The sequence below is a fragment of the Mercurialis annua genome, linkage group LG2 (genome assembly GCF_937616625.2).
Source record: "Mercurialis annua linkage group LG2, ddMerAnnu1.2, whole genome shotgun sequence".
NCBI classification, from domain to species: domain Eukaryota; kingdom Viridiplantae; phylum Streptophyta; class Magnoliopsida; order Malpighiales; family Euphorbiaceae; genus Mercurialis; species Mercurialis annua.
Window position 1 is genome coordinate 16,572,999 of NC_065571.1, and position 21,029 is coordinate 16,594,027.

The following is a 21,029-nucleotide window of genomic DNA, read 5'->3' on the forward strand; positions in this document are numbered from 1 at the left end:
TCTGAAAGAAAAGCATTCGAAACAATGAAGCTAGGCTGCTCTGCCTTCTCTGTTTTGCGTATTCCCTCACTCAGTTCCACTCTCCACTACAGACCCCTCTGTTCTTCTTCCCTATCACCACCCCAATATCAATCAAAACTCAAAACCCCACTCTATTTAAGACCCCCCATCTTCACAGCTTCATCATCAGACTTCACCAAATGGCACAACTGGGCCAAGAACCTCGCTTCCTCAGTCGGCTCATCATTTCTCCAATCAGACAACGGCCCCGACGCCGATCTCCTCCGCCGAGAGCTCAAGTGGCTCATTCAAGACGCAGTCGAGGACCATTCACTCATACCTCAACTGGGTACTCAAAATAATCTCACGAATGTAAGGCTAAGGGCGTGTTTGGATGAGCTGTACAGTCTTTGGAGGCAGAGGATTGAGGAGAGGAGACCTTTTCAGTACGTGGTTGGATGTGAGCATTGGCGGGACTTGGTGTTGTGTGTTCAAGAAGGGGTTTTGATTCCACGGCCTGAGACTGAGATGGTTGTTGATTTGGTTGGAGATTTGGTGGGGAGTAGTGAGGATTTTAGTGAGGGTTTGTGGGTTGATTTGGGTACTGGGAGTGGTGCTATTGCTGTTGGTATTGGGAGGCTTGTTGGTGCTCAGGGACGGGTGATTGCCACTGATTTAAGTCCGGTGGCTGTTGAAGTGGCTACCTATAATGCTCAGAGATATGGATTGCAGGTTAGTTTGCAATTGTTTATTGGGTTGTTGTTATAATATATCGCCTTTTTTTTTTAGTTAAGCATAATCTAAAAATCAAATTATATAGCCTATGTGCCTTATGCGATACCATTTTGGTCATTCAAACGGCCAAAACGGTATCTTTATTATGGAAAATAACGCATAAAACGGCAACTGAGTTACACAATGAAAAGTTTGGGATGCGAGGTATAACGTTTGTTAGTATGTTTGATTGCGCTTAAATCGAAAATAACGCTAAGTGGGGATATTTAGTAACAATAACCCTTCCTACCCTCACTGTACTTGCAATGCATATACTAATTCTACTCCTATCCTTTGTGTCCACTAACTCCATTCCCTCTAGAGTAGAGAACCTACACTATCTATCTTAGTTTCTGAACTAGTTTCTTTATCCATATATTCGTCCTTGATGTTAGAATTCTTGCTTATTTAGCGCTACCAATAGAAACCGATATGGTGCATTTCTTTTGGCGAATGTCCTACTTGCCCACTTACCGCTACACCCCAGTCCTAGTATGTTATAAGTGGGAGACACCCCAACGTGTATATCATAAGGATCCATATCATAAGAAATGTGACAAAACTTTATAGTGCTTATCACCTGCCTTCCATAACTCTCCTATTTAATCGCACTTGGAAGCGGCCATACATAGAATTTATGCATAGGCGAGCGTGGCCCGACTGTACATAGTTATTCCTCGTTATGCATAAAGTCTATGCAGAAGTAGAGTTATGTGAACACAATATATAATATGGTGAATTCTATTAGTGACAAGAGTCAATGACTGAGCTTGATTACTCTACAAATGTTAAACAAGGCATCTGTCTCACTCAACTCTTTCTGTAGATCATGAATATATGTTCTCTATAATTGGAATACCATATTCCATCTTCGGTATACCAGTTGCTACAAATTATTGTTTTTTTTTTGTTATTTCTATAAGCTGTGTTTTTTTACTTTCTTGTTTTACACTTTTAGGATATCATTAAGATCAGAAAAGGATCTTGGTTTGAACCATTAAAAGATGTTGAAGGAAAGTTAGCTGGCCTCGTGAGTAACCCCCCATACATACCAAGTAATGATATCTCTGGTTTACAAGCAGAAGTTGGCCGACATGAGCCAAAGATAGCATTAGATGGCGGTATTAACGGCCTGGATAGTCTTATTCACCTTACCAATGGAGCTGCTTCAATGTTGAAACCTGGTGGCTTTTTTGCATTTGAGGTATCATATTTTGGTTCTTACTTAAATATGTATATATTTGCCTTAGTCATAGTATAATATGATTTTGTTGCTAATTTCTTATAGTTTTATGATTCTTTTGCAATTCGTATGTTACCGATTTGTTTTGTAATTTATGCATCTCCCGAGGTTGAAACATTAAGTTATCCTATCTTTTTGTTACAGACAAATGGGGAGAAACAATGCAAGTTTCTTGTGGATCACATGGAAAATAATTATTCCAAACACTTTTTCAATGTGAAAATAATATCCGACTATGCTGGTATCCAACGATTTGTGACAGGATTTCGTCAATGAGAGACGTTATTCATCAATACCTCTCTACACAGTTTACTAAATTAGGAGACAGAAGAGGTTAGTGTTACCTCCTTGATTTAACCTTTGTTCCTCAATTTATGAAGTTTTGGAATTCAGTTTGCTCTAAAGTGCAAAAAAAAAAAAAAAAATCAGCTTTGATTTGATTGGTTTGTGATGATCCTGGTAAATGGGTAATGGCCTGAGAAGAAATAATAGAGAAGATAAAGACAGATTGAGAAACAGGTAAAGATTAAAAAGATGGAATTGCAAAAAATAGTACAAATGGTTATTAATTTAATGAAATTGATTATAGTTACAGTTCCTTTCATTTCATGTTCTGTTTTGAATCATCTAAACAAAATAATCTTCCTAACAACTTCTACAATAGATACTATCATTAAGAATTAAACCTACGCTAATTATGATATTTTATACTACATTTTAGTCATTTGAACATATAGTTATTTTTTTGGAAATATATATTATATATCGATGGTTCGGTTTTTTAATTCTTTTTAATTTTTTAAAATTTGAAAACCAAACAAAGTAAAATTCTTGAAAAATTTATTCTCTCATCGTCCCATAAAAATAGAAAAAGTTGCTATTTTTTATGTCCATAAAGATAAAAAAATGACTACTTTTAATGTTAGTTATTGATAAAATTATTAAACTACCTTTCATAGTCTTATAATATGCATTATAAATTTATATATAATGACCTTGTTCTTTTAAAATTGTTATTTCATGATGATCAATAATGATTGTAACTATCTTAATCCTTGTGATGATAAATCCTTCTCTATCTTTATGGACGGAGGGGGTAATAAATAAATCAAATCAATCATTTTTGGTTCATTACACACCTCTACTTCTATTAAATAGGTGACTCCTAACCCTAAACAAGCTACTGGTATGGACATGATGCTACACACTGGATTTTATTTAAGGGTTTGTTAGAATTTTTGGTTCATTTAGTTCGAGATCTGGGCATTTAATACTTGCAATTAGAAAATTTGGAATGCACAATCTCATTCAGCTCAGATGCATTTGAGCAGTTTTTCTCCAGTTAATAACACTCACGATCGACTCCATGAATTCTTAGCTGAATACGTCAGGTACAACGGAAGGCTTGCCTACTCGTTTAGGATGCCTTTTTTTATAATGAGTTCAGATCTCCCAACTCTGACTGATAACTGTGTAAATGTATTATGTAAATTTGAAGATAATTACTGTCAACCCTCTAAAGTTTGATCGGTATAACCATTTCTTCCCTTCATTTTGAAAAATCACTATTTTCTCTTTTGACATGTTATTTTCACGTAACTTATACGTTCCTTCCAAGGGGTTTAGTTATCTAACACCTAAATGTTAGTAGACTCAATAACTCTTTGAAATGCAGGTAGAAAATAGTAATTTTCACCTAACCTCAGGGGGCTTGTTGTAAAAATTGTTTACTCTTTATCTATCTCATTGTACCAATAATGAATGAAGAATATTATCTAATCTCATTTTTTCAGTTCTCTTAATTATTTTACAGATTGTGCTCTTATTCATGGAACCTGAAGAAGTTCAACAAATGTGAAGCATTTCAGCGAAGGATATAGAAAGCCGGCTGCAGATTCTGCAAGGCTAATGAGTTCAGATATCGCGTTCCACAATCTATATTGGCAAGGCGCAAAATGGCTGATTTCAGGTGAGAGGAAAAATCTAAAATGAGTTGATTTAGTTAGAATAGACAATGTTAATTCAGGTCTGGAATTAGTATCATCTATCCCGTCTTTTGATTGAGGTGAGACTGCTGTTTAACCATCCAACAACCTGCTTTTTAACACAGGATTGTTCAAGCCTTGGCACTTGGAACCATATTCTGGTAAAATTTACAATTTCATGAAAGTTTCACAAGTCTTTCAATTTTATTCAATTTGTTCTGAAACGTAGGATTTTGTTTCAATAATATCCAACTCTAAAATGACACGCGATTTTGCTTATGGGGCGCTGATGTGGCGTGCCACACATGTGCCATCAAGGCAAACACTAAGTTAAAAATCTAAGTAAGTTCTTAAATTTTTTTGTAAAAATGTTTACACCCTCAAATTTAAATTTGTAAGTACAAAATTGGTAAAAATATTTAAGGGGTAATGTCAGAAAAATTCATCAACTTTACATGTTTTCTCAGTTTAATCACGTTTTTTGAAACTTCCCATAAACAGACACCAACTTTCAATTTTTTTCAAATTCATACATGATGCTGACGTTGCACGCATTCATTGGTGCAATTTGTTGAGGTGTAAGTCATTTTCATCCAATGAATGAGTGACACGTCATCACCATGTATGAATTTTGGAAAAAAAATGAAAGTTGGTGTATGTTTATGAGAAGTTTTAAAGAATGTAATTAAATTGAGAAAATGTGTAAAGTTGGTGTATTTTTATAACATTAACCCTTTTTCTAAACATTGAGAACTTATTTAAAATTTTAACATACTGTTTGCCATAGTGGCACATGTGTGGCAATGCCACATCAGCACCAAATAAGCTAAATCGCTTGCCTTTTTAGAGGTTGATATTATTGAAACGAAATTATATGTTTCAGGACGATAAAAGTTTGAACTTTTGGGAAACTTTCATCAAAGGTTTGGCCTTTTAAGTTATTTGGCTTTTTTTTATGTACATTGCATATTAGAAGTATTAAGACTCTATAGATTCTCAATTTTCAAAAATTATTTTGGACTTTATTTTAATATGATAGGTGAATTAGTTGATATAATTTGTAATTTATGAATATAGTATCATAGATTGAGGTCATACTTAAAATGTGACATTTATTTGAATTTTAAAAAAAAAGCATACGAAATAATTATAAGGTTTAATTACTTAAGAAATCCCCACCTTGAACTTTTTTTTCATTTATACTCCGATTTTGTAAAAAAATCATTTGTATCCAATTTTGGGTTTTTAGGTTTCATCTCTACCCAAAAGCACTAAAATTGTCTCTTTTCACTTGAAAAAAAGTTTAAAATAATCATTCAGTTTATATTTATATACTAATTAGACGTATGATATAACCTTTTTTTTTCATCCTTTAATTCATTAAATTGTCAATTATATTTTTGTATTAGGTAGAGTTGAAAAAACCCAAAATTGAATACAAATGACATTTTTACAAGGTTAGGGTATAAACGAAAAAAAAAAGTTTAAGGTGGGTTGTTTTAAGTAATTAGGCCTAATTATAAATTTAGATGCTTGATATGATAGGCGGTAAGTTTTTATTTTTTGAGCAATGGCGAAAAATAATTTTAGGTTTGATTTGTGGCACTATTAATTTTAATTATTAATATTTAATATATAATTAATGTTCGAACAAAGGATCAAAAAACTTCATGAAGTATCAATTAGGCCTAAGGTCATGAAATCGGATAAAACAAAGTCCACACCTATGACAAACCTGATCAAACACTCCTATTACGCATTCTTACCTATTTTTACACCGTGTGTGAAACACTGTCCTGGTAAAAAGTCCAAAATAGTTTTTATACTTTTTTAAAATTTATAAATTAGTACTTAAAGTAAAAAAAAACAAATTTAAAAACAATTTAATTTTTTTTTATTTTTAAATTCGATGTATTTTTTCTAACTCGACAACTGGAATCAACAAAAAAATAGGAAGAGGAAGATATGTTTTGTTTAAATTAGGGCACTGGTAAGATTGGGACATTTATTTGGGAGTAAGACATCAAATTTTCTCATCGGTGATACATTTGTAAAAAATGAAAGGTGGTGATTTTTTATATGATACTTTTTAAATCACGTGATCAAAAAAAAGTATAAAGGTGGTAATTTTTTTTATAAAATTAACCCTAATTTTAATCAATATTGCTTTGTTCATATGAGTAGCATGAATATTTTTTTTTGTAAATATAAATAGCATGAATTATGAAATAATTGTTTGCTTCATATGGTGACATATTTAAACGGTATATATTTTACCGCTCATATTAAGATCAATTAGCTACTTGATGAAAGATTATATTTTGACATTCCTGCTATATTCATTTTTCTAATTTTCTCTTTTTTAAAAAATATTGAATAAAGAAAAGGAATGTAAACTGTTTTTCAGGGTTTTTTTTCAATTTTTATGTCAAAATTTGAATTTTTTTGATATATTATTTATTGTAATTTATTTTTGAAAATTTATACTCCCTCCGTCCCGTAAAGATAGAAAAAGCACCCATTTTACAAGAATTAAGAAAGTAGTTATTTATAGGTAATTTGTGATAATTTGTCTAAATTACCCTTTGTAATCAATTAGTTATGTACATTTCCCAAAGCCACTTTACTAAATATAGCACTTACAACTCCTTTTTTTGTTATCTTTTCAAAATATGCATTTAATGTTTTATGATAAGTAAGTAGGGGTATTTTGATTATTTTTGACTTAACTAACTCCACTTTTTCTATTTTTATGGGACAAAAAAAAGTGGTACTTTTTCTATCTTTACGGGACGGAGGGAGTATATAATTTAATTTTAAGAGAGCTTACTGATGGAAATCAAATATTATGAATAGAGTCCTGTGAGATTCGCCCATCGAGACGGACATTGGACTTGCCGAAGAATTATAAATTAAAGACAAAGTAAGTTCAAAAAGAATCTATACGGATTTGCCGTAATCAGTGTTTTAAAAATCGGACCGAACCGGCCGATTCGATTTTTTCGATCAGGAACCGGAGTCCAATCCGGTTTATTTCCACCCTAAAATGAAAAAAAGTCTTTCCGAGAGAGAAAAGAGAAAAGTTTTAGAGATAGAGTTTTTGTTTTCTTCTTAGATTCACTATGATCATATAAAGATATGTAAACTGATGAATAAAATATTTATTAGATAAGACCGACAAATTATTGATTTAGTATATTTTTTTGGATTCTCTCTTTTTCTTTAGAGGTAAAATCAAACTTTTAGATGGAGATTTTAGCAATAACTCTATGAAATAAGGTTTAATTACTTAAAAACCACCCACCTTATAATTTTTTTTCATTTATACCACAACCTAGGAAAAAATTCATTTGTATCCTATTTTTGATTTTTATGTTTCATTAGTACTTAATGAGTTAAATTGACCTCTTTTTATTTGAAAAAAAGTTTAAAATAATCCTTCATTTTTAGTTTATATTCTAATTACATGTTAATATTATTAATTATAGGCCTAATGTCTTAAAAAACCCCGACCTTTTAGCCCCTTTTCAATCATACCCTGACGTTGCAAATTTGTCAATTTTACCCTATTTTGCATTTTTGTGTTTCAATTGTACCCTGAAAAATTAAATTAACGTCTTTTGCGTTTGGAAATTTGTTTAAAACATTCTACATGTCTCGCATATATTAATTGTATATTTTTAAAATTTATTTAAATTTAGTTAAATTAATTAAGAATTTAAATTAGTGTTAATTTGATTATGGTTTTTAGTTAGTTTTTAAAAATAAAGGACTTATTTGTACTTTTTTGAATAAAAAAGAATTTAATTTCATGTTTACACTTAATTAATTGAATGATTTCATCATTTAAGTAAAAAAATTAACAAAAATTTAAATATTGGGGTACAATTGAAAACAGAAAATTCAAAAGTGGGTAAAATTGACAAATTTTCAACGTCGGGGTAGAATTGAAAAAAAGTTTAAAGGTGAGGGGTTTTTGAGTGATTAAGCCTTAATTATACAAAAACACTTTTTTCCTTAAAACATTCAACAAATAATATTTTTTTTATTTAATTTATATTAATTGTTAATAATTTTTTAAAATTTATAAACATAAAACAAATGCCCATTATACGAAACAAAGTCGATTTACAAAAAAAAAACATCGAACAAATTCCGAAAACCGATTGTTGTTCAAGGTTCATCTAATTAAACTCTAATTAACCATACTTAATTCTATTTGACACCCAACTCCCATCTGTAGACTAATTCTACCATCATTTTATAATCGCCACCAGATCTTTCATTTTTTTAGCTTTTGTACAAATTTTAATTCCAAATTTGAAACACACCCGATTTTCTCTTATGCAATTGGACCAAAGCAGTAGCATAATTGCTCAAGTACAATCATGTCACCACCGGTTGCAAGTGGCGATGATGACTCAAGCAAAAATCAAATACAAATCTTTAAAATAACCTCGAGTTGCAAGATTTCAATGCTCGTGTTCTTGACTAAGTTGAACCCAGATCCCAATGCTTGTGTTCTTGAAATTCTTCCACCAGTGGACCAATGCATTCGTGAGGGAGATGGGTATCTTGAACCCAAATTTGGGTTCTTCGAACCCAGATCTGTTTGTTCGTCTTCTGTAAGATGAACCTTGGATCTGGGTTCGTCCAGGAAAAGACAGACGGCGACCATGGCTTTTCACCAGAGTGTTTTTTTGGATTAATGACATGTTTATCTCAAAAATTAATAAAATTTTTCATATTAGCCCGTGTTTAACATTTTTCCCCAAATTGTGCTTTATAGACCGCGGAACACTTAAGCGGTTTGGAGTAAACCGCGGAAGTGTTCCGCGGTCTGCAGACGTGGCTCCATCTGGACGCAGGTGGAGCCACGTCAGCGTAAACCGCGGAACACTTCCGCGGTTTACAGAGGGAATTTATTCCCTCTGTCAGAGAATAAATTCCCTGGCTGAGTAGTTACCTCACCATCAGTACAGGCCGTCGGGCGAACCGTAACAGAAACAACTTGCGCTCGAACCTCCCGGTCACTAGCAGATATGACGATAGGACTCGTAGGTGATTTTTTTTTTGTACTTTGTACATTATTATCTGATGTAGTAATCTTTTTTAATTTGTAATTTTTAGTTTATTAAATATGTTATTGTTATGAAGTATAAATTATATTTGAATATTTGTTAATATAATTATTTTGTAGTATTTTATAAATTTATTTTTATAGAATGTTATAAAAATTAACTAATTCAAACGTTTTAAATTTAAAAAATTCAACAATTAAAACGTAATTTTTTTTTCATTTTTAAATAAATATTTTATTTATTTAAATTTTTTTTAAATGATTACATTAAAATGATTGGGAGAATTTTTCTCCCAATCAGTGCAGTCAGGGAATTAAATTCCCTGACTGCACAAAGTAAACCGCGTAACAGTTACGCGGTTTGCTTTTCCAACGTGGCAAACCGCGTAACTGTTACGCGGTTTACTTTTCCTATGTGGCTCCTCCAGCGAGGAGCCACGTAGGACAGACCGCGGAACTGTTCCACGGTTTACACAAACCGCGGAACAGTTCCGCGGTCTGGAAAGCATAAAATAGGAATTACGAGTTTTTGGGTGATAATTTCGGAAATAATTAACAAAAACCAAATTTAATGGTCATTAACCCTGTTTTTTTAAAAAAAGTTTATGTTTTTTTAATAAAATTTTAAAAATTAATTAATTGTGAAGATTTATTTGAACGTTTTTAAAGTTAAAGGACTTATTTGTATTTTTTTTAAATAGATAAAAGTATAATATAATCCTTTTATTTAGTTATTTTTAATATTTTCATCCTCAGATTCATTAATTTGTCAAAAATTTTAATTTTGGGGTACAGATGAAACATAAAAATCAAAAATAGGGTACAATTGAATTTTTTCCAAAGTCATGGTATAAATGAAAAAAAATTATAAAATGGGTGTTTTTTAAATAATTAGGCCAAAACATATCAAGTTAGGAGGAAGTTTTTATTGTATAATCAGAAACTAATAGGATTTAGTTGACATGAGTAGTAACTAATAATTTAGCAAAAAAATAATAATATCAATAAAATTAACTCAAGTCGGAATTACATTTTAATTGTTAGTGGTCCTGAAAGTTAAAAAATAATAATCGGTGTTTGCATGTTTTTTAAGTGGTAATTTCCTACATTACACTATTCGCTAATTTATTTATAACTTTACCTATTTTTGACTTTTTCTGACTTTTTTTATTTACGAAAAATACTTTTTTTTTAATTTCACATATACCTTTTTTCACTTTTTAATAATTTGCTTTTTTTATAGATTTTTTTCTGGTATTTGTTTTTATTTTTTATTATATTTTTAGTGAAACTATAGTATATTATAGTGTATCTATTGCGTTTTTAGTGTAATTATGGTGTTTTTATAGTGTAACAATAGTGTATATTTAGTGTATTTATGGTATTTTTATAGTGTAATAATAGTGTATATATAGTGTATTTATGACATTTTTGTAGTATTTTTGTAGTGTTTTATGATGTATATCATAAAAGCATTGCAAATACATCATAAACACTGCAAATACACCATAAACACTGCAAATGCACCATAAATATACTAAGGTTCATAGATATCCCGAAAAACACCAGAAATGCACTATAAATAAACCAAAAATATACTATAACGTAAATATATTATAAAATCATTATAAATACATCATAAATCAATTTGTTATTTACAAAATCAGTAGCAATAAACAAATATATGAATAAGAAAAAGACAAAATAATTCTATGAATAGTAGAACAATTTTATAAAAAAAAAATTATAGATCTATAATAATTTATTTACAAAATGTTTACATCATCACAAAAAACCTTTAAATGTACACAAATCTAAAAAAGATGTTGAGAAATTCATAGCGCGAACGGAAGAGATGAACAGACTAGCGCGAACGGAAGAGACGAACGGAAAAAAACCCGGAAATGACGAGAATCCATCGGAAGTAGACGAACGAAATAGCGAACGGAAAAACAATCGGAAGAGATAAACTGAAAATCAAACGAAAAAGAAGAAGAAAAAAAGAGAGAATTTTGAGAGACAAAAAATAAGAAAGAAAGAAAAAAGAGTGGTTATATAAAAATTTAACTTAAAATAAGATAAACCTTCTAAATATAGTGAGTATTTTTATAAATAAATTAGTAAAATAGATAGCCACGAAAATTAAAAAAAGATGGAAAAAATGGTGTATATGAGTTTGAAAAATAGAGTATTTTGTAAATAATCTTTTTTTTAACCGTGGCTAGACTACATAATTTCATTCATAACCCATCCTTATAGAGGAGAAATATCGTGGTAGCAATGGCCTAGAGAGATGGAAAATAAATTTGAAAATCATTTTTTGGCATAAAGCAAGTAAAAAACATAAAAAAATATATTTTGAAAAGGGACAAGCTAAAAAAAAAAAATCTAGAACAACAACAATAAAAATTGCAGAAACCAGCATAACACGCATGAAAGAGAAAAATTATTTATTAGAAATAATATCTATTAATTATTTTGAACTTCAATATGTAAAACTAATATAAATACTTTTATTATTGTGTATAGTATGATTAGTTTATAAGTAGTTTTTATTTTTCTAAGTTATACAGTATTAAATATTCTTAACCTAACCTATTTTAAAATTCTTGCACTTTTTTTTATTTCGTCTCTAAGCGTTTTTATTTTTTTATTTGATCCTTATACTTTTAAAAATAATTGTATACATCTTTTTTATTTCTCTCTTGTACTTCAAAAACAATTTTACTTGACTTTCAATAACAGTTTTATTTGATTGTTCACACTTCCGCACTTTAATTAACAAAGAAAGTACAAAAATCAAGTAAAGAAATCAAAACGCTTAAGGACAAAAAAATAGAAAGTACATGAATTTTAAAATAGATTTTATCTATATTTTTAGATTTTATGTTTAAAATGATATAAAATCTAATTTTGACCCATTTTGATAAAATTAATGACCATAAAATTTTGAACAATCATTATTTATCTATCAATAGTCTATGTCAAATGCCAGCCTCCATTTATGGAATTCTTCAATAATAAGCATATATCTGTGAGGTGAAAATTGAAAATCTCCGAATTAAAATAGTAAAATATTTTTCTTGTTGATTTTTTAAAAAAAGTTCCTTATAGCAACAACCCAATAATTTGATGGTTACGCTATTAATTTTCTTATTTAGTGCAAGACACGTTCGTATAAATAAGTCAAGTGCATGCTTATTGAAAAATACAACTGCTTGTTTCCCGTAGAACCAAATAATTCAAAAACAACATGGATCATCTCCTCCGATCAGTTATTTTAATCGCGTTCCTGACTTTATCATTTTCCGTTCTAACACGATCGGATTCCGAATTAATCCGCAAAATATGTGAGGAAAATCGAACTCGGCTCTTCTGCTACGACTTTTTTAAAAACGAGGCCTCAAGCGATGCTTACGGATTATTACAAAAATCAACTGAAACCACATGGAAAACAACACAAGATACGCTAGCTACCATTCAACGGGACTTGCTCCCGAAGGCTCAAAGTAATCTGTTAGCATTGGCTATGGTTAAAGAATGCGAAGCCCAGTATATCGGCGCCGAACGGTCGTACGGAATGGCAGCCATGTTTGCAAAATCAAATAAAGCTGCCGAAGCTCAGGAGGCCATCAGGGTAGGACTCCGTAAGGTTGAGGACTGTCAAGCAGTTCATAAAGTTGATGTTTTAGATCGTGCTTATGAGACAATATATAGCTTGACTTATATGAATTACGCAATTACGTACCTAATTTTGTCCCACAAAGTGTAAACATTATTTTATCATTTTTATAGATGATGTAAAGTTGATGATAAATCATAAAAATGTGCTTGGCATGTTTAAACTATTTGGAAATCAAGTTGAAAATCAATTTAATACAAAAATTAGAAGATTTTGTAGTGATAGAAAAAGTAAATATGATTGAAGTATATGTTTATTAAATTTTATAATTCATATGGCATAATATATGAAAAATTAAACTACACCGTATTCATATGAAATGATCGAACGATAAAGCCGAAAGAAAAGAATAAAACATTTATTATACTAAAATTCTGAAAAGTGTATTTATAAACCAATAGATTCAAACTAGTCGGTTTTTGGGTTCGCTTTACGTTTAAAGTTAACTAAAAGAAAATTATGGCCAAAACCGAATTGAAACGAATATCCAATTTTTAATTACAATATCAAACTAAATCAGACATCATTTGCTGGTTCAGTTTTGTTATTCGATTTCGGTCAATTTTTACACACTCCTACAAATAAGTAATCAGATTATTGACGTGACAAATATTATAATTCTGACCGCCAATGCCTCATCATCAAAATTAGTTTATAAATACTTTTATTAAACAAAAATTGAATTTTGACTAAAAGAAATGCATTGAAATTCAGTAGTATTTTTGAAATACTTTTAAAAGCTTCAGCAATCCTTAATAACTATTTTGAAATTGACCCAACGTTGGTGTTCAAAAAGTTGCAAACCCTTTCAAGGAGCTGGGAATGCTCAAGTGGCGGATTCATAATATTTATATCTGAAAATTCCTATTTAAAGTTATATAAATATTAACTATAATTAAAAAAAACATTTTTCATAATTATCTTCGATAAATTTTTATACAAAATATATTCAATAATTACTTCGTCATTCATACTATCAAATATATTTCAAATTTTCAATATAACTTTTAATTTTTAGTCTTTTTTAAAATCAATTGAAAAACAATTCAGAATGATTTCTTTTTATTTTGTTGAAAATGTTTACACTTTCAAATTATTTTAAAATTTATTTTAAAATTAAGATTTTAATCATGTGTAGAGTTCGGATAATTGAAAAGCCAATAAGTTATTAGATTGAACTACAATATAATTAAAAAATAAAAATATATGTATTTTACTAAATTTTTCATTTTAATTTGATAGTTAATGATTTTTTAATTTTATTTTTCAATTTGCCTTTTTATATCACACGTATTACACATACATAGGTATTTGCTTTGCCAAAATCTATCTTAAGGCCCCTCTATTTTACCATTTTTGTTTGATAAGCCCTTAATTCAAAGTTGCTCACGGCCGAGTCCTTTTTATTTACAAAAATCGCATTATTAGACCTTTACATGGATAGAAATTGGCAAGTGTATCTCACTCTCCGTTCTGCGAGAGTCTAAAAAATAAAAAAATAATTGTCTGGTGACATGGTAATGCTAACTAGATATTTTTTTTCTTTCTTTCCTTTCTAAATTCAGCTGCATGTGAGATGGTTCTTCACCAAACACCGACCAGCAAAACAAACAAGTTGCCAATCTAATCTCTTCTCTTCACATCCCTCGAGCCCTCAAAGGCAATTTTGCATAAAGAAGTACTTGACAGAGCCATTGTTTCTTCAGTCAAATTTATAGGCTTAGATTCTCCGGCCAGTTTCGAAACATTTCTAATCGTTCGAGAAACTTCATCTTCTCTAATGGCGAGAACTTTGACCACGTTTTGATTTAAAAAGATGAGTCTATACAATTATAAATTAATTTTTGGTAGATGTTCTGCTAATCTAAGTTAAGTTTTTGTAGATGGTTTGCTATAAAAATCAAGATATTGGATTTTCATTTTTTGTTTTTCCATTCCAACTAAAGCGGCAAAAAGAGTTGGTTTGAAGATAAGGCTGCAACTAGAGAGAGTGAGCTCTTTAGATAAATGTAATGCATAGCTGGTTGAAAAATTGGGCATTTGTCATCAGATATTTGCAAAATAATGATGCAAATGATTAACTTCACCCATTTCAGTTTCTATACGTTTCCATCAATCCATCCATATGAGTTATGTTCAAACCCAATTTTAGCAAGTGGGTTGATCTCAGATTTTCAAAATCATGATGCAAATGTTTTGATCTTAGAGCATGCGGCGGCGTAAAGGAATCGACGACGGTGTTGACGACGCTGTGTTACTAAAGCTTGAAGACCTATTTGTTTATTAAACAATCCACATTATATTACTTCAATTAGTTTTATATAAATTTGTTGTTTGAAGTTTGAACTTCCATTTTTTGTTGCAGTAGGAGATGATAAAAAAAGAGTCGTTTTGAAGAAGATGGTGAATTATGATGTGGCATTATATAACACTTTATTTTACATATTTTTATTTTATTTGACGGCAAATTCTGTAGTTAACGACGAGTGTAATACACTTACCAATTTCCATCCACGTAAGGATTTAAAAATGCGATTTTTGTAAGTAAAAGGACTCGACCGTGAGCAATTTTGAGATAAGGACTTCTCGAACAAAAATGGTAAATTAGAAGGACCTTAGGATGGGTTTTGTCATTTCTTTTCAATACTTATATGGTGCATGGGAATGGCTAGATTTAGTGACTCTCTCGGTATAGGGTCTGTTCTTGGAGATGAGTTGAGAGGTTTTATACGGATTAGAGATGGTTTGGAGTTTGAGAGCCAAAAACATTTGTGTGGAGGTGGACAATAGTACTATGGTGAGCAAAATTAATTAAATTCAAACAATAATGGTAAAAACGTGTATTAAAGACCTTCACAAAATTGCATTTATTTATTTTTTTGAGAGGAAAAGAGAGATTTATTGATTAATGAATTGAAGAAACAAGTTCATTGACTGGGAATGGGAGTTCACCGTCAAAATTACAATCTCTTCCAAAGAAAATACCCCATTTAGCAAGGGCATGAGCAACTTGATTGCATTCTCTACGAACATGTTGAAAAACAACATTGCGATTCGTAGCTAAAGCTAAACAGTCATCGATGATGAGTTGCACATTATCTATAGCACGATCAGGTTGTTGAAGACGAGAAATAACCTCCAGCGCATCAGCCTCGATGATCACCTGAGAGCACTGGATATCAGCAGCAAGTTGGAGACCCAAACGGACAGCTAAAGCTTCGGCTAACTCAGGATCAGTCACACCATGGATCACAGCAACCCCACACTTCACAACTGAGCCCTGATGATCTCTGCAGACTGCACTAGCGACGGACAGACTTTTATGAGCAGCAGTGGCAGCGTCAGAGTTAATTTTAATCGAGTTCAACGGAGGAGCTTGCCAAGTTAAAGGGACGTTTGCTCGAGGGATACGAACCTGCTGTGAATCAGCACGGCTACAAAGAGCAGGGACGCCGCGAAAGAGGAACTGAACTGGCAGCCTAGGATTTTCGAAAACAATATTATTGCGATTGTTCCAAATAACCCACAGACTCGAAATAAAAGACGAAAGAGCCTCAACCTTGAATTCAGTAAACATCCTCGTCAGCCATTCCACCATCGAAGAAACTGGATAGCGATCTACCCGAAGACTCAGCGGCGACAGAAGCCACAAACCTCTAACCTCTTCACAATCCTTCAACGCGTGCAAATCTGTTTCAGGCGATACACCACATCTAAGACAACAATTAGCGACCGGTATAGCTTTCTTGATGAGATTATCATTGCAGGGGAGGGACCCATGAACAATCCTCCAGAGAAAGTGACGGATTTTGGGTTGAACCGGACATTGCCACAATTTTTTCCACAAACCATTATCGGTTGTTGAGCTCGACGAACTAGCATTCCTGTTGTTAACAATGGTGACAGCCTTATAGTAGCCAGATTTAACCGAGTAAAACCCATTCTTATTAAGCGGCCAGATTAATTTATCCGGGGGAAGTCTATGACTGATCAGAATTTTCAAAATATCAATCACTTCTTGTGGGGAGAAGACGGCAGCAAGCTTGTCACGATCCCAACAAGCAGAATTGATATTGATAAAATGACTAACCTTGCACTCCTCTGGAACATTTAAAGGACCAATCGGTTTCATGTAACTCGCCGGAATGATCCAATTGTCTTTCCTAACATCCACAGAACGACCATCACCAATCCTCCATGCTGCTCCCGAATCAATGACTGCCTTCCCATCCATGATACTCTGCCACACGAAGCTAGCTCCACGTCTACCGCTAGCCTGAAGAAAATCCGAATTTGGGTAGTACTTTGCTTTAAACACACGAGCGCATAGACTTTCAGGATTCTGAATTAGCCGCCACGCCTGCTTAGCAAGCATAGCAAGATTAAACGCTCTCAGATTCCGAAACCCAAGGCCGCCATCTTTCTTAGCTTTACAAATCATATTCCAACTGATCCATGGAATTTTCCTTTTATCATCCGTACCGCTCCACCAGAATTTAGAGATAATACTCTGCATCTCAGAACAAAACGTGGAAGGCAACGCAAAGCAACTCATAACATAAGTAGGAATAGATTGCGCAATGGACTTAATTAATACCTCTCTCCCTGCCTTTGATAGAAACCTCTCCTTCCAACCTAAGACACGCTTATGCAAACGGTCTTTTAGGAAAGCAAAAATGGGCTTCTTAGATCGACCAATCATGGTGGGCATCCCAAGATATTTCTGAAAGTGATCAACTACCTGAAAATTGAGAATTTGCTGAATAGTCTGACGGTTAGCCTGTGAGACCCCTGTACTAAACAACAATTCAGATTTATCAAAATTGATACATTGACCAGAAGCAGCTTCGAAGACACCGAAGATACTTTTTAGAGCTTGACATTCACTGCTAGTCGCCTGAGCAAATAACACACTATCATCCGCGAAGAAAAGGTGGTTTATCTTCGGACCACCTCTGCACAGCCTGCTTCCGGAGATGAGACCGTTGTGAACTCCCTGCCGAAGAAGAGCCGAGAAACCTTCCATGCAGAAAAGGAACAGATAGGGCGAAAGTGGATCACCTTGGCGGAGGCCACGCTGCGGCTGCAAGAAACCATATGGGATCCCGTTGATGAGAAAAGAGAAAGTAACCGAGGAAATGCAGGTGGTGATGAGATTGGTGAAGTGATCCGGGAAGCCCATATGAGACATGGCTTTTGCAATAAAACTCCACTCCACCCTGTCATACGCTTTACTCATGTCGAGTTTGAGAGCCACTGAACCTCGCCTGCCTTGGGATCGTTTAGCCATGGAGTGGAACAACTCAAAAGCTACTAAAGCATTATCAGTGATAAGTCTTCCAGGCACAAAAGCACTCTGCGATTCATTGATCAAACTAGACAAAACTCTTTTTAAACGGTTAGCTAGGACCTTGGCAATTAGCTTATAAACAACGTTACATAAACTAATAGGACGAAGATCTTTCATCGACTCCGGAGAGGATTTCTTAGGAATAAGAGTAATGAAAGTATGATTCATACCTGCGGGCATGATTCCTGTTTGTAAAACATTAAGAACAGTGGAGACCACATCCTTACCAACAATGTGCCAGTAAGATTTGTAGAAAAGAGCAGGCGTTCCATCAGGCCCTGGTGCCTTAGTGGGTCCCATCTGCTTAAGTGCCTCAACAATCTCAGTTTCACAAAACGGGAGTTGTAACTTTGCAATTTGGCTTGCAGTAAGCTGAGAATCCATGCAGCCAACTACTTCTTCTTGCCTTGATGGATCAGACGTCATAAAAAGCTTGCGAAAATACTCGGACACCACCACTGAAATGGCTTCCCCTGAACGCTAGTTACCCAAATCGTCACGCAAACGATGAATGGTATTGGTTTTTTTCCGGTTGGAAGCTTTGTGGTGAAAGAATTTGGTATTGCGATCACCATCCTTAAGCCAATCAGCGCGAGAGCGTTGCTTCCACAAAGTTTCCTCCCTATATAGCAGCTCATCAATTTCAGCATTTAGAACACATATTTCATTATCTGTAGAGGAAGACACATTACTGTCCTGAAGACTCTTAAGAGCTGCCATCGAATCTTTGAGTTTTCGACGGACACTGCCAATATTATGGTAAGCCCATGACTTCAGATTCTCGCCACATGAAACCATCTTGCCCATAAACTCCTGCCCAGTAGCTTGACCCCACGACGACACAACAGCTTCTTCAAAACAGTCGTGAGCCATCCACATTTTCTCAAATCTGTACGGTTTTGGCGATTTTGAAGTAGCTTCATTTAACGTGCACACAAGAATAGGACAGTGATCAGATCTTTGTTTAGCCAAATGATGAACTCTCCAGCCCCAGTACATCTCCTGCCATAGAGCATTGCCGAAAAATCTATCCAAACGAGCTTGTATGTTTTGCCCCGCAGCACGCATATTCGACCAAGTGAACGCAACTCCCTCGTACCCCAGATCATCAATTCCACAATCATGAACAGCCCCTAGAAATCCATCTATTTCTTTTTGGTCTCTCAGACGACCACCCATTTTTTCAGCATGAGATAAACACATATTAAAATCACCAAATAAGAGCAGCGGTTTGTTAACATTCCGACAAACCTCTCTTAAAAGATCACAAGTGAGGTGCTTCCTATTACTCTCCGGCCATCCGTACAATCCGATGCCAACCCAATTAAGATTAACCGTCGCATCAAAAGCATTAAAAGAAATATGATTATTAGAAAAATCAAAAATGTCAACAGTAATGGATTTTTTCCAGAACAAAATCAATCCACCTTTACGGCCAACACAATCAACAGAAAAAGAGTCAAAAAACTGAAAATTCCTCTTAATGGAAGCTAACTCTTTATCAACAAGTTTTGTTTCCATTAAGAAGAAGAGATCCGGGGAATTATTAGTCACAAAAACTTTTAGAGCACGTACCGTCCAAGGATTCCCCGCACCTTGGAGGTTCCAGCTGAGGAGTTTCATTGCTTCCGGCGAGACTGCTCGTCAGTCTCCGCCGATATCTCAATGTTGTCAAACTTATTCAGTAGTCCATCTCTAGCTTTCTTTGAGAAAAGATTATCTGAATCAGACATAATATGGGCTTCCACCAGTGATCTTTTTGAAACTCCGTTTGACTTCGAGCCTTCTCCAACATCACTCACCCCACTTCTCGGACCTTTACTGCGCGTCCACGTACTCTTCCTTATAGATTTTTCACCTTGCTGCTGTGGATGAGGAGTACTGGATTTTGATTTCTCAGCTAACACAGAAATCTGGTTGGTATCTTGTACTTGTGAAACTGCAACCTCCACAAAATTCCCATGCATAGGATCTGTTATACCGGTCATCGTTGAAACAGCAACATTAGCTACCTCCACCACACTCTTCTCTGTTTGGAGGTTGACTGTGGAGGCAAAAGGATCTTCAACAATATCACTCATATCTAAAACCCTCCTAGCCGTGGAGGGAGTATCAACTGTAGGAGATGTTCGCACCTCAGCAATACCTGCAAAACTGCTCCTGCTATTACTAGACTGACCTGCCTCATATTTTTGACCCATCATTGTTCGTTTGCGAGGCGTAGCCCTAATTCCAGGTCCATAAGGCCACTCAGACACCTCCGTTTCATCCGGCTTTGACTCACAATCAGCTAGTGTATGGTCCAAGAAACCACACCAATAACAAAAATTTTGGATTCTTTCGTACTTGAAAGAGATCCAGCAATGATCCCCAAGCGGGTTAATGATCTTGGTACCTCTAATCAATGGCTTAGTCGTATCAACTAAGACACGAACTCTATTGTACCTGTTCCACCGTCCATCTTCCTCATTCAGATCAATAACTCTCCCAACCTTACCCCCAATCTTCCTTATAGCAGCATTCCCACGGCAGTTCATGGGCAAATCATAAATACGTATCCAGAATGGGCAGCTCTGCAATCCCATATTATTGGGTTGCATGTTACCACTCATAGGTTCGAAGATGATTAGTTGTTTATCAAAGTGCCATGGTGCCTCGCGAAGGACCCTAGTTTTGTCAGTCATAGAACGAAATTCACAGACAAACAAATTATCACCAATATCTCTTAAATCAAAACCCTTGATTAGTTTCCATGCACTAGTCAATGCATTCCGCATATGTGCAATGTTATATGGCTTCCTCGTTAACAGTTTCCCCACCACGCTCAAGTTAGCTTTCGATTCTAGATTCTCATCAACCACATCTTCGAGGGTAATAGCAACACACTCATCCTCAGTAAGACTCATATTCGCACA

The 21,029-nt window shown here is 33.7% G+C and overlaps 1 protein-coding gene across 3 annotated transcripts; it reads left to right on the top strand.

Annotated features, from left to right (window-relative positions):
• LOC126669941 (uncharacterized) lies at nucleotides 1-7,213 on the top strand. 3 transcript variants are annotated; one of them, XM_050363589.2, is made up of 6 exons: nucleotides 1-732; nucleotides 1,733-1,978; nucleotides 2,162-2,350; nucleotides 3,831-3,986; nucleotides 4,128-4,163; nucleotides 6,859-7,213. In XM_050363589.2, the coding sequence occupies exons 1-3, from the start codon at nucleotides 25-27 to the stop codon at nucleotides 2,291-2,293; spliced, it is 1,086 nt and encodes a 361-aa protein (XP_050219546.1). In that variant the 5' UTR covers nucleotides 1-24; the 3' UTR covers nucleotides 2,294-2,350; nucleotides 3,831-3,986; nucleotides 4,128-4,163; nucleotides 6,859-7,213. The 3 variants fall into 3 exon arrangements, with proteins under 3 accessions (XP_050219546.1, XP_050219547.1, XP_050219545.1); XM_050363590.2 differs by lacking the exon at nucleotides 6,859-7,213 and having other exon boundaries at nucleotides 3,811-3,986; nucleotides 4,128-5,530; XM_050363588.2 differs by lacking the exon at nucleotides 6,859-7,213 and having other exon boundaries at nucleotides 4,128-5,530.
• Nucleotides 7,214-21,029: the final 13,816 nt, after the last annotated feature.